The sequence below is a fragment of the Marmota flaviventris genome, chromosome 2 (genome assembly GCF_047511675.1).
Source record: "Marmota flaviventris isolate mMarFla1 chromosome 2, mMarFla1.hap1, whole genome shotgun sequence".
In the NCBI taxonomy this organism is placed as follows: Eukaryota; Metazoa; Chordata; class Mammalia; order Rodentia; family Sciuridae; genus Marmota; species Marmota flaviventris.
The window spans coordinates 96,165,566-96,178,958 of record NC_092499.1 but is presented as its reverse complement, the minus strand read 5'-3'; the positions used below and the strand labels follow the sequence as shown (position 1 = coordinate 96,178,958).

The following is a 13,393-nucleotide window of genomic DNA, read 5'->3' as shown; positions in this document are numbered from 1 at the left end:
TTCCTAGAACACCCTCACTGAGACACCCAGAAGCCTCTTAATATTAGGCATCTCTTCATCCATAAAATTGACAATTCAGATTAACCATCACACAAAGGCTAAGTGAAATTGAGTATTGAGGAAATTATGTAGACATATACATGCTGTAATCCCAGCTACCTGGGAAGCTGAGGCACAAGGATTGCAAGTTTGAGTCCAGTGTTGGCAATTTAGTGAAATCCCATTTAAAAAAATAAAAAGAGCTGGGGGGATGTAGTTCAATGGTAGAGCACCCCTGAGTTCAATTCCCAGTAACTAACTAACTCTCTCTCTCTCTCTCTCTCTCTCACACACACACACACACACACACACACACACACACATACACACACATGGAGAAAGAAGAAGAAAATTATGTTAAAATTAAAGTCTCTGGCCAGGTGTCGTGCCACATGCCTGTAATCCCAGTGGCTTGGAAGGCTGAGGCAGGAGGATTGTGAGTGTAAATCTAGCCTCAGTAATTTAGTGCTTAGCAACTCAGCAAGACTCTATCTGTAAAAAGAGCTGGGGATGTGGCTTAGTGGTTAAGCACCCCTGAGTTTAATCCCCAGTGACCCCCCCCCACCAAAATTTCAAGTCTCTGTATTTTCTTTAATAAATTGAAATGATCACACCATTTCTACTACACATCTTTCTTCTTCCCTGTAGACCTACTCTTTGTCCTTCTGCACCTTATTCCCCACCCTGAAAGCCTGTCTTTTAAGAATTTCATTAATGAGCTCCCTTATCTTCCATTTGGGTTTGGACAATGGAGACCCCCAGTGGGAGATCAGAGCTGGAGGGTAAGATCAGGGGACTCTCTGGCTGCGACTGTCCCTCCACTGCAGACCCCTTCTCTTGTCAAAGTTGCCCTTTCTGCCAAGCTCTGGAAATGACTTTCTCCTCCTGTTTTCCCTTCAGGGTTGACAATGGGGGAAGCATTGCATTGTTACTTGCTTTGGGCATTGTACTCTCCCTTATAGTTTTGATATCTCAAATCTTGCCAGATATTTATAAATAGTCTCTCGTGAATTTTTCTCTAATTAGCCAACTCTGCGCTTTCTGTTTTCTACTATGACCCTTACAGAGATAGAATCCGGTTCATCCAGTTCTGTTGATTCTTTATCTAAATATAACCAGTTTTCTTCCCATATTCTGGGGCCAGCATCATCTCCTACTGGTGCTACTAATCTCCCTGCTCCCACTCCTTTTGTAACCATATCTATGAGCATTAGGAAACCACAGAATGGTAACTGTCTCCCTCCAAAGCTGGCTGTGTTAGCAGCTGGCATGATTTAGTATCTTTCTATACCTGTTATTGCTTGCTTCTCTGAACTTCTCACTTTCCCTAAGAATAATTCTACCACATTTTTGTTTGGGGCAGGAATACAACAGGACAATCAGAAAACTGAAGTATATAATAAGAAAGAAGCCAGTCTCCTTTTCTTGATCTCTCCAGCATCCCAAAGAGCAGATGGACCAAGTTTGAGAGCTTGGGAAAACCACTACCTTCAGGAAAAGAGCTGCATCAGAAGGGAGCCCTGTGCTTTGGCCCCAGATCACAGCTGAGCCTACAACCAGGCAGTTAGCCATCTCTCTCTCAAAAGTTAACTGCTTAGTTTTGCCCCTAGACTGCCCTCTGCTGCAATATCTTTCAGGCTCAGGAATAATGGAAGGCTCATAGCACTAATCATCATTGCCTGTCATGTTTTCTGAAGTGATGACATTTATGACCTGGATTTTAGCCTCGACCTCTGAGAAGTCCTCCTTTCTTCATTCCTATCTGGATGACTTATCCAAAAATCCCCTGTTTAGATTTTATGCAGGAACTCTATATACTCTGCTTAACTATAGAGAGAATCATTCCACATAAATTAATTTGCCAGATAACTGAAACTTAGCCAATCTTTTGATGTGAGCCACGTGAAACAGAACTTTTCTGAGCATGTTTTGCACATATCCTTACTTTTTTTTATTGGTTGTTCAAAACATTACAAAGCTCTTGATATATCATATTTCATACATTTGATTCAAGTGGGTTATGAACTCCCATTTTTACCCCGTATACAGATTGCAGAATCACATCGGTTACACATCCACGTTTTTACATATTGCCATACTAGTGACTGTTGTATTCTGCTATCTTTCCTATCCTCTACTATCCCCCCTCCCCTCCCCTCCCATCTTCTCTCTCTACCCCATCTACTGTAATTCATTTCTCTCCCTTGATTTTTTTTCCCTTTTCCCTCACATCTTCTTATATGTAATTTTGTATAACAATGAGGGTCTCCTTCCATTTCCATGCAATTTCCCTTCTCTCTCCTTTTCCCTCCCACCTCTCGTCCCTGTTTAATGTCAATCTTTTTCTCATGCTCTTCCTCCCTGCTCTGTTTTTAGTTGCTCTCCTTATATCAAAGAAGACATTTGGCATTTGTTTTTTTAGGGATTGTCTAGCTTCACTTAGCATAATCTGCTCTAATGCCATCCCTTTCCCTGCAAATTCCATGATTTTGTCATTTTTTAGTGCTCCATTGTGTATAAATGCCACATATTTTAATCCATTCATCTATTGAAGGGCATCTAAGTTGGTTCCACAGTCTAGCTATTGTGAATTGTGCTGCTATGAACATCGATGTAGCAGTATCCCTATAATACGCTCTTTTAAGGTCTTCAGGGAATAGTCCGAGAAGGGCAATAGCTGGGTCAAATGGTGGTTCCATTCCCAGCTTTCCCAGGAATCTCCATACTGCTTTCCAAATTGGCCGCACCAATTTGCAGTCCCACCAGCAATGTACAAGAGTACCCTTTTCCCCACATCCTCGCCAGCACTTGTTGTTGTTTGACTTCATAATGTCTGCCAATCTTACTGGAGTGAGATGGTATCTTAGGGTGGTTTTGATTTGCACTTCTCTGACTGCTAGAGATGGTGAGCATTTTTTCATGTACTTGTTGATTGATTGTATGTCCTCCTCTGAGAAGTGTCTGTTCAGGTCCTTGGCCCATTTGTTGATTGGGTTATTTGTTTTCTTATTGCTTAATTTTTTGAGTTCTTTGTATACTCTGGATATTAGGGCTCTATCTGAAGTGTGAGGAGTAAAGATTTGTTCCCAGGATGTAGGCTGCCTATTTACTTTCTTCACCAGGTCACGCAGAACAAGATGGAGTTTCTCTGTCAGTTTATCGCTCACGAAGTGATGATGTCTTCAACTCTGTTGAGGACATTGAATCTTTGCCTTCCCCATTTCTGATCTCAGACTGCTGTATTTTTGAAGCCTATATTCCCTTTAAATACTTTTGATGTTTTACTGCATTGTTTCTGGTGTCACTTACTGCTAGTTAACAGCTCATTAAACACTCTGATGACTGAAACCCTGTATCCAGAATTGTACACAAATCTTCTGAGAATACTGTTCTAGTACTAGGGGATTCCCAGGTCTTTTCAGTGTTAATTTATTTTTGTGGTTCTAGATTTCCCAACAAATGGGCATTATCTAGTGTGCATAGACAGTGGAGCTTTTATTTGGATACTTCATGAAACATTTCTAGATTGTTAATTGATTCACAGCATGGTTCTTAGTAGCTCATAGGTGCTATGCACAAATGTGAGATAGTATTTGTGGTAGGCAGGTTTCTAAGATGGCCTGGATGCCTCCCACATGCTTACCTTCTTATCCTATGGAATCACCTCCCCTAGAGAGGGCGGCATCTGCCCATGTAGACTGCCACTCCAATAATTAGTTTTCCTTTTTTTTTTTTTTGTTTAAACTGGAGATTGAACCAGTGTGGCTCTACCACTGAGCCACATTCTCACTCTATTTTTTTATTTTTCATTTTGAGAAAGGGCCTCATTAAGTTGCTGAGGCTGGCTTTGAACTTGCTATCCTCCTACCTCAGCCTCCTGAGCTGCTGGGATTAAAGCCTGCACTACTGCACCTTATGTCACTAGGTTTCCTTATCTGAAAGAGATGAAGAGATTTTGCAAATAATAATCAAGATCTTTAAGCAGTTGAATTTAATTTTAATTATAAAGGAGATTGACCAGGGTGGCCTGACAGAATCAGGTGATACCTTTAACCCAAGGTCTATAGGTAAGAGATTTTCTCCCTGCTGGTATTAAAAGAAGCAAGCTGCCATGAGTTCTACAGCAGCATGAAAATTAATTCGGCCACCAACCACTTAAGCCTGGTAGAGGACATTGAGCCTCAAAGGAGACTGCAGCCTCAGACAACATGTTGAGGACGCCATAGTGAGATCCTGAGCCAAGCACTCAGTTAAGATATGCCTGCACTTATGACCTATGGAAACTGTGAAATAATAAATGTGTGCTGCTTTAAACTGGCAAGTTTGTGATGATTTCTTAAGAAACAATAGAAAGATAATATAACATCCTAATTGAGAATTATGTTCAAAAGGATGAAAGAATATTCTATACCTGTACAGCCTGGATTCATACAAACTCAATCATCATCATCATCATCATCTTATTATTATTCCCACCTACTGAAGGTAATACCCATTCTGAGTTCTGTTTGGCACAGAAAATAAAACTTAAAACCTATTCAGATTATATTTGTCCATTCTTCAGCTTCAGGAAATAAAAAACACAATGCAAGCCTAATGTTTGTAGATCTAAAGAAGTAAATCTGATCCAACATTTCTCTTCTCTATCACTTTATTTACCCAAGAGAGCACCATATGCTTTTTTTTTTTTAATCTTGTGTTTAAAAACAAAAAACCACCAGGAACACTTGTGAATGTCTGTAATCCCAATGACTTTGGAGGCTGAAATAGGAGGATCACAAGTTCAAGGCCAGTCTCAGATATTTAGCTGAGACTCTGTCTCAAAATAAAAAAATAAAAAGGGGTGGGGATGTGGTGCAGTGGTACAGGGCCTCTGGATTCAATCCCTAGTGCCAAAATGAAATAAAAGAAAAACAACAAAACAAAACAACAACAACAACAAAACTAAGCCTGTCTGGGAGTTGTAGTTGGGCCAATTTTTTTTAATACTTACAGTGATTATTTTAGTTACTTATTTTATAAATAAGTGCAATGGAATAATAATGCTGGTGCAATATCTTACACTTTCAAGTATATTATACTTTTTTTGGAGGGGGGGGGTTACTGGGAATTGAACTCTACCACTGAGCAATATCCCCAGCCCTATTTTGTATTTTTTTTTTTAGAAACAGAGTCTTACCAAGTTGCTTAGTGCCTTGCTTTTGTTGAGACTGGCTTTGAACTTGCAATCTTCCTGCCTCAGACTCCCTAGCTGCTGGGATTATAGGCATGCACCATCATGCCTGGCTCAAGTGCATTATTATTATTATTATTTTTAGTTGTAGATGGTCACAATATCTTTATTTATTTTTATGTGGTGCTGAGGATCAAACCCAGTGCCCCGCATGTGTGAGGCAAGGACTCTACCGCTGAGCTATAGCCCCAGCCCCGAATGATACTTTTTAAAGGTTATTATTATACAACCTTCACAGTTTATTACCATTTCAACTATGAGTTAATAATTAAATACATCTGGGTAAGCAAGTAGTTTATTTATGGATCTAAATTTTAAAATATTAGTTTGGAATAGTTATTGTTGGTTTATAGTAAAAATTAAATCTTTATCTTATCTTTCATTCACCTTGTTCAACTCATTTCTAGAGTTAATCCTTCCTGTTTACTTATGCATTCATCTGGAGTTATTTTACACATTTACAAATACATATTCAATTCAACGTGAACAAATAATTGGCAACTCATGCTCACTAAATGTGATAAATTAAATTAACTGATTTCCAAACAGTAAACTATATTCCTAAAGTTCTATTGTGTGATTGATTAGTAAAATCATGTTGCTAGTATTTTATTTTGGATTTTTCAATGCTTATTCATACAGAAATTGACTTACAGTTTCCAATTTTTGTGGTCTGTCATATTTTGGAATCAAGTTTGTGCTAGTTTTCAGAATAACTGAGGAATGAAAAGAAAGTGTTTTCTCTTGCCCTGCTCAGCAATGGCTTACATAGAATGGTAATGGTCTTTTCTTTGGATGTTTAAAGAAGTCAACTGGAAAAAGTTATTTGGGTTAATACCTTTTTGAAACTGCATCTCTGACAATCTTAATTTATTCTGGGTGTATTAGATTTTATCAGGTATTTCTTCTTGAGTTAATTGAATAATTCATATTTTACTAGAAATTGATATGTTCTTTAGAACTAAAAATTTATCAGACTAGACTTTTTAAAAATATATTTCTCCAAAGTTGTATCCATAGTCCCTTGCTTATTTGTAACATATTTTATTCTTTTATCTTTCTAAAGTTAAAAAGTTTATTTGATGTTGTTCCTTTAGAATTTTTTAAATTTCATGTCTTTATAATAATGTCAAAATAAATCTCAATTTTTTTTTTTTTTTTAAGAAAAAGTAACAAATAACAGTGGACTTGTTATCCTTACTGCTATTGTCTTTTCTGGGGGGAAAAATGAAAGAAATGTCTAGCTGGGTATACGCCTGTAATACTATTGTCTTGGGAGGCTGAGAAAAGAGGATTGTGAGACCCTAAGCAACTTAGTAAGACATGTCTCAAAATTTTAAAAAGTAAAGAAAAATTTCAAAAAGACCTGGGGGAGATGGCTCAGTGGTTAAGTGGTTCAATCCCTGCTACCAAAAAAAAAAAAAAGCTAACATTTAAGTATTTGTGTTCAATTAATACATATTGTATCATATGCTTGTAACAACCCTAAGGAGTAGGCCCTCTTAAAATCCCCATTTCACATGTGAGAAAACTTATTCTTAAGGAGGCTAAGTAATGATCCTGCTATTCATAAGATGGGGAACTAAAATTCAACTCCTTTCTCTCTCTCTCTCTCTCTGACCCCAGAGTTTGAGCTCTTCATTTTACTACCCTGCTTTTCTTCCTCAATGTCTTCTTTCAGTTTTCCTTTAGTGACTTTGTGCAGTTTTTAATTCTTAACTTTTATTTTATTATTGATTAATAAATCTATTTATTGTGTAAGTTTACCTCCTGAGTCCTATTTATCAGCGTAAAATGTTTCACTATATGGAATTCTCAATGTTATTCTTTGCTAAATAGTCTAAAACTGCATTTTTTTGACCTGAGTTATTTACAATTTTTTTCTCCCCCATGAGTTTTTGGGACATTATTGTTTATAGATTTGTAAATAATGTCAGTTTTATTGTATTATAACAAAAATGTGATACTTATTCTGCATTTTGGGATTTACTGAATTTTTCTTCATTATCTAATATATAATTTGTTATTATAAGCATTCTATAGATTTCTAAAAGATGATATATTTTCTATGGGTGAGCACTATGGTACCCATTAAATCCATTTTTTAATATAGTTTAAATTGTTCCTATATTTGATCTGTCAAAGATGGTGATATAGGTGAGCTGTTTCCTAAGAAAATTGACTTTATATAACTCCCATTTTATTTCCAATAATTCTTGTGTTATTTATGTGAATATTATGCTATTTGTTTACATAAAGCCCCACTGTTATTATAGCTTTGCATCATGGCTATATATAGTTTTTTAATATAAAATGGTAGTCTTCTGTCCTTCCTAATTCCTTTAGTCTTAAACTTTGGAATTAATATTGTCAATTATATTCTTTTTGTTAGAATGTTAATATACATTTTTGGTTATACTTTTGCTTTTAGCTTTTTGCTTCCCCACTTCCAAATGTGGGCTTTTAAGCTATTTTGATATTTATTTTTATATGATGCTTGCAGATAGAGTTTGATTTTATTTTTTATTACATGAGAATTTTCAAAAAATTTTTCTCTTTTGGATTATCTTTCCAGTTTTTATGCTTTTTGTGTATTGCACTTGACACATGATTTTGTTTGCTTGTTTTCCTGGTGTTGCTGCCACGGGCACCCATGAGATGCTCTATTGCAACACTCAGATCTGCTTCAAGCATGCACCAAGCACACCGGGCGTCCTGACAAGGAAGCTCTTTCTGAGCACTCTCAGTATCTCACCACAGAAGGGAGCCCCAGGAGGTGTTGCAGTCTGTCCTGCTCTCTATTCTCACCTCTGGCTTCAAAAGGGGGAGGGATTAGTGGCATACTCCCAGGGTCTTCTATAAATATTCTCTAAATTTTTTTTCCCCTCAGGATCATTACTTATAACCTGATCTTTGATATCTTCCACCAATCTCCTCCCACATAAACTATAACTTGATTGTGTTTCTAAAAATGGAATCCTTCTATAGTTTCCTACCACGATACAGATTTTTTTTTTCCTGTTTTTATGTGTCTTTGGTCATTTCAGGGGAGATCTGATAAGTGATGGGGAAGAAGCCTTTGCTCCAGTGTGTGTGTGTGTGTGTGTGTGTGTGTGTGTGCACGTGCATGCGTGCACATGAACCCATATTTTTGCAAATGTCTAGTTATCCTGCATTTAGGGTGTCAGGACATTCAGGCAGAAACACCAAGGAAATCAGTGATTAAGTTTATGGATCTGAGACATAGAACAGACCTAAGGTCGAAAGATAAATTTGAGAGATATGATGGAAGTCAAATCACAGGAATGGGAGGGACTGCTTAGAGCAGTAGTACTAAAATCTTGCAGACCATTAGAATATCAGAACCCCTGGTTTCATTCCCTGCCGGGTTTCTGTTCTCACGACTAAAAGGCTCAGGGGTCACTCCAGTTGAACTGAGCTAACTGGGCTGTGCAAAATAACCACACGAGAGACACAAATACCTTTTTCTTTGGGGTTGATGTGACGGCTCCTCTGACCTTAAGGGTCTGCAGGAAGAGAGAGACAGAGACCCCTTTTATTGAGGAGAAGCTATTCAAATGAGGCAAGGGGTCAGGTTTCAGGGAGCTGAGTCTATCTTCATGATGTCCACTGTCAGCAGGTTGACTGATATCTGGGTAGGCCACACTCAAGGGCACAGTAAGAGAAGGGAACACACACAAGGCACTTCCATGGAAGATACTACCCTAAACAGGGCAAGGGTAGTTATATTACAAAGGAACAGGTGAGCATAGCTCCACCCATGGGGCTGTAGGAAGACATAGTCACTGGAACCCTGGAAGAGCCGGGCAGTCTAGCAGCATGAGTGCCTGACGCCACATCACCCAGCAGGGGAGTTAACTCAGTCACATGTACGAGATTGGTCTCCCACAATTCCCAGATTTTCTTTTTTTCCATCCTTTCCCTCTATTCCTCCCTTCCTTTCTTTGTCTCCAATTCTGGGATTGAACCCAGGACTTCAGATTGAATATTAAGGGAAGGACTCATATGACAATTCTCCCATCATGGCCCTGTTTATGTAAGTAAGAAAGTTTTGTGACTATATGACCATGGATGTGTTGTGAGGATGGGGAAAACATCATCAACTGAAAAAGTGCTGCAGATTTTGAGAAAAGAGTGGGAATGTTGATGAGAAATCATATAAAGTGCAGGGACAGAGAAAGTTGGACAGCAGTTGAAACACTGAACATGGCACACAATTGTAGAACTTTTTCCCTCTTGCTTAGAAATTCAAATGCAGACTTGGAGATGATGGGTGGTTGGGTTAATAGAGTTGGGTAAAGCAAAGGACAATGGCCGGGACACTAACAATTATCAAAAATCTGCTGCTATCCGAGCACAGCCCCTTTTTTAGTTTTCTGCTACTTTTACCTATTCCCAATATAGTGGCTCTTGATCCCCAAATTTACAGTCCCTTCCTGCCACCTAACCTGTCCCTGGATCCCCAGGGACTTCAGTCACCCTCCAGCTAATAGTCTTCAGAAAATTAAATAATTAAAGTTATACGGCTGATAATTGGGGACCAAAATTTGAACTCAGGCCCATCTGATTTTTTTTTTTTGAACCACTATCATAAGGATATAGCCCCTTTGGCAAACATGGTGATATACCTTCACCCCCATCTAGTTTCATAAGAATTTGTTGCCCCTGAAGCTAGGAGAGCTGTCAGCAGGTAGACTTCAGCTCTCAGGCTTCAGCTTCACAGGTTGCCTTGCCCAAGGCCATACCCCTTAGGTGTGGAGCCCTTATCCAGAGTGACTGATCAGTGGGGAAGCACAAAGGCCTGTGGCCTCTGCCCTTCTGGGAACTATTCTAAAGGGACATTCTAGTTCCAGAGCTCCCAGTGAGGTTGTCATTGCACCTGCAGCAGCTCTCCATTTTCCTTCTCTGCCCTTCCAGCTTCTGCCCTCTTTCTCCCACAGGTGTTGATTCCCAGGCACTATGCGCAGATAAACTGCATCTCAGAGTCAGTTTCCAGGGGAACCCAGGCTGTAACAGCTCAGCAAAGAAACAGCAGCCAGAATTTCCTGCCACAGAAGCTGTATTACTCCTCCCTTTCCCCAGAGACCCTCTCAAGGATTTTAGAGAAGTGTTAGGCCCAGAAGAATCAGGGCCCTTTTACCTGGTTGATTACTCATGGGTTTCAGGCACATAGGACTCAAAAGAGAGGGTTAATTTAGGGCTAAGCGAAATGGCCCTGGATTTGTGATAGGAATACCCAGCTGTAAAGCCTTACTGACCTTCTTTTTTTTTTTTTTTTCCCAGTCATCCTTTTGAGCAGGAAGTCTGGGTTTGGCAACCCTAATCTTGAATTCCAGCACTGAACAACTGCAGGCAAGATCCCTGATGATATGTTTAGGCTCACATCTGATATACCATCGTGCAGTGATGTTAGTGACGGAAAAGTAAAAACATGACCTAGGCCAAAGCAAATGAATTACACTGCTTTTATTTCAGGTTCATTTTCCCCATATGTTTTCTCAGAACAGTCAAAATATGTCAGGAAAAAACCCAAACCATTCATCAGAAAAACAATTTTTATTGGTTTGCCAATGTGATTAAATACTGTAGATACACTAATAAAAATGAAAAAAATCAATAATCATACACTCCAAATTATGCAAGTTTCTCCACTCACATTTTAATTATTCCTTTAAGTCCATATAATCACTATAGAAAGCAACTAAATATATAATTCTGAATATATTTGTTAATAGTGGTTTGAAAATTTGTGGTACTTAGTTTTCAGTTAGACTTCTATAGATTTCATCTGTACTAACCACTTAATTAGAAGAAAATATGCAAAGTAATATCATTATGAAAATTTCAAAATGTTTAGCAGGGAGGATAATTAATGTTTATATGTTAAAAATAGAATATATTTCATTTAATTGGAATATATGTTTCTAATCTAGTTAATACACTTGAGTCAGCAGCAATTTCAAGCCATATATTATCAATGATCACTCAGATAACTCTAAGTATATTATCTGTTACATTAAATAAACCTTATTTAGGTAACTACTTTAAACATTTTTAGACTCAAGTACTTCTTAAAGTTTCCAGTTATTGATTTTTAAATCTTCTTTGTAGGCATAAGCCTCTCAGGAGGCCAAGCATAATCGCGCCTCCTACCCAGTTGGTCTTTTTCTCTGATAACCACCCATGGCCACTGTACCAGCCTGTCAATAAGCATTTATGGAGAACCTGCTGTGGGGCTGAGGCCTGTACCAGGGCCTTGTAGCAAACACCATTAGAAACAAAAGATTAAGTTTGCCTAGAGGAGCTTACAACCAAATTGGTAGTTTTTATGAACATAAGGCAGCATGGATTTGATTAATTTCTTGTTCATCAACAGCAATGACAAAAATGTTTTTCTAGGAGTAGCATTGGCTTATGGGGTGGAGGGAGCTCTCATTAACTAATAATGAAAAGAAAAAGACAAAATTTATGTAAAATTTGGTAGGCTAGTCTCCAGAGGTTTGTTTATCCATAGATCATATTTTATAACAGAAAGTATAGAAACAGGTCTCTTAATTATTCATACATTAATTTAAAATGTATCCTCATCTTTCATGTTTTAAGAGTAAAATGTCAGAACATTTTTGTGATTTCCTCTAACCAGTAAGACAGGAGGGAGATTCTTTGTGAGTATTTCCAACCAAGCCATATACAACAAATCCGATACAGATCCTTTTCTTGCCACTGGAAGGCTCCTGGTAGCAGAAGAAAAATAAAAATGAAAGTAAAAATTACTACAGATGGTAATATCATTAGTGTTTCTGAACTATTTAATAACCAGTGACCTGAAAATTTTATTATGTCCCCCCAATTTTTTCAAATGTAGATATTAAACTGATATTTTTTAGATAACACAAATATCTATAAAGCAGTAAAACAGACATAGATGTTGAAAAAGACAAAATAAAAGTATAAATTTTCACTTTTCTTTGAAGAGAGAATTGGATCAACCCATACTCATCCATGCCCTCTAGTGGACATTATTTTCCTCCAATAGTTTAAAACATGTATTTGGGGGGTAGCTTAGAAATTAGCTATTGGAATTCTACCATCCAGTTCAGGATGTCATTCTATAGTGTCTTAATCACTTGGATCATCCACCAATCTAGACCGTGCTTAAAGATGTTTGTTTTTATATCTAGGACTCAGTTCATGAGGTACTAATGAAATAGTTGGATGTTTCCCCATGTTTGGCTACCAATCTTTAATTAAATGAATATTAATATTATCAGTAGGCCCACTTCTGACATTTGTAAGACTGAAGGGTAAAGAGTGAAAAAGGGAAAAACTAACCATCTTTTTATTGCTGTGGCCTCTTGCCACACTGCAAGGGGACCATGAGTCTGCCATGGTCATGCAGTGGCTCCGAAACACCTACCCAGGGAAGATGCCTGAGCCCTGGTGGCCAACTTGTGGCTGTTGCCAGGGAATTCCAGAGCCTCAGGTTTCTAGAGCATAGTCCAGAAGGAAGCCTGTGTTCTTGGTGGGCATGTGCCCTGACCCCATAGGAGTAATATGATTGGCACAAAGTCTAAGCAAGGCCCTTTAAGTTGGATCTTAGTTGTCAGAGTCTCAGGGTGGCATGTATCCTCTTTCACTGTCCAAAATTCTGCATGGTCCAACTTTTTTTTTTTTTTTTTTAACTTCTTATCTGAAAAGTCATGAGCTTATAAATTTATCTATTAACTCATTTAACCTGAAACTTGTCTCTCCCATTCTTTACTGCCCACAATGATACTTACAGGACAATGAGGTTGGCAGCTCTTGAGTGCTCCTGTAAAAGTTCATTCAGTCGAACTTGGCGGTAACTCTGTGGACAGCATTCAAATTTTGTTGAGTGTAGTTCTAACAAAATTATGAATGAGAATTTATCTTCCTACCTCAAATCATAGATCAGCAGAAAGCTTCATTTTTAAAAAGTTATTAAAAATAGTTTATTAAAAATTTTAAATTTGATGTTTTAAAATTTCTTGAGAAATTTTAGAAATATAAAGACCAGAGTGTCATTGTATTATAGTGGCTTATTAAGTTTTAGGGGAAAAAAACAAACAGCATGGATAA

At 37.9% G+C, this 13,393-nt stretch overlaps 1 protein-coding gene across 3 annotated transcripts in view; it reads right to left on the bottom strand.

Moving 5' to 3' along the window:
- Positions 1-11,298: 11,298 nt before the first annotated feature.
- The window catches only part of Slc12a1 (solute carrier family 12 member 1), an 82,766-nt gene continuing 80,671 nt past the window's right edge, over positions 11,299-13,393 (bottom strand). For all 3 annotated transcript variants that reach the window (XM_027925651.2, XM_027925645.3, XM_027925647.3), the window contains exons 25-26: positions 13,075-13,142; positions 11,299-12,027 (exon numbers count right to left, since the gene is read on the bottom strand). In XM_027925651.2, the coding sequence (XP_027781452.1) occupies positions 11,892-12,027; positions 13,075-13,142 (204 nt within the window). In that variant the 3' untranslated portion in view covers positions 11,299-11,891. The remainder of the gene's footprint in view (positions 12,028-13,074; positions 13,143-13,393) is intronic.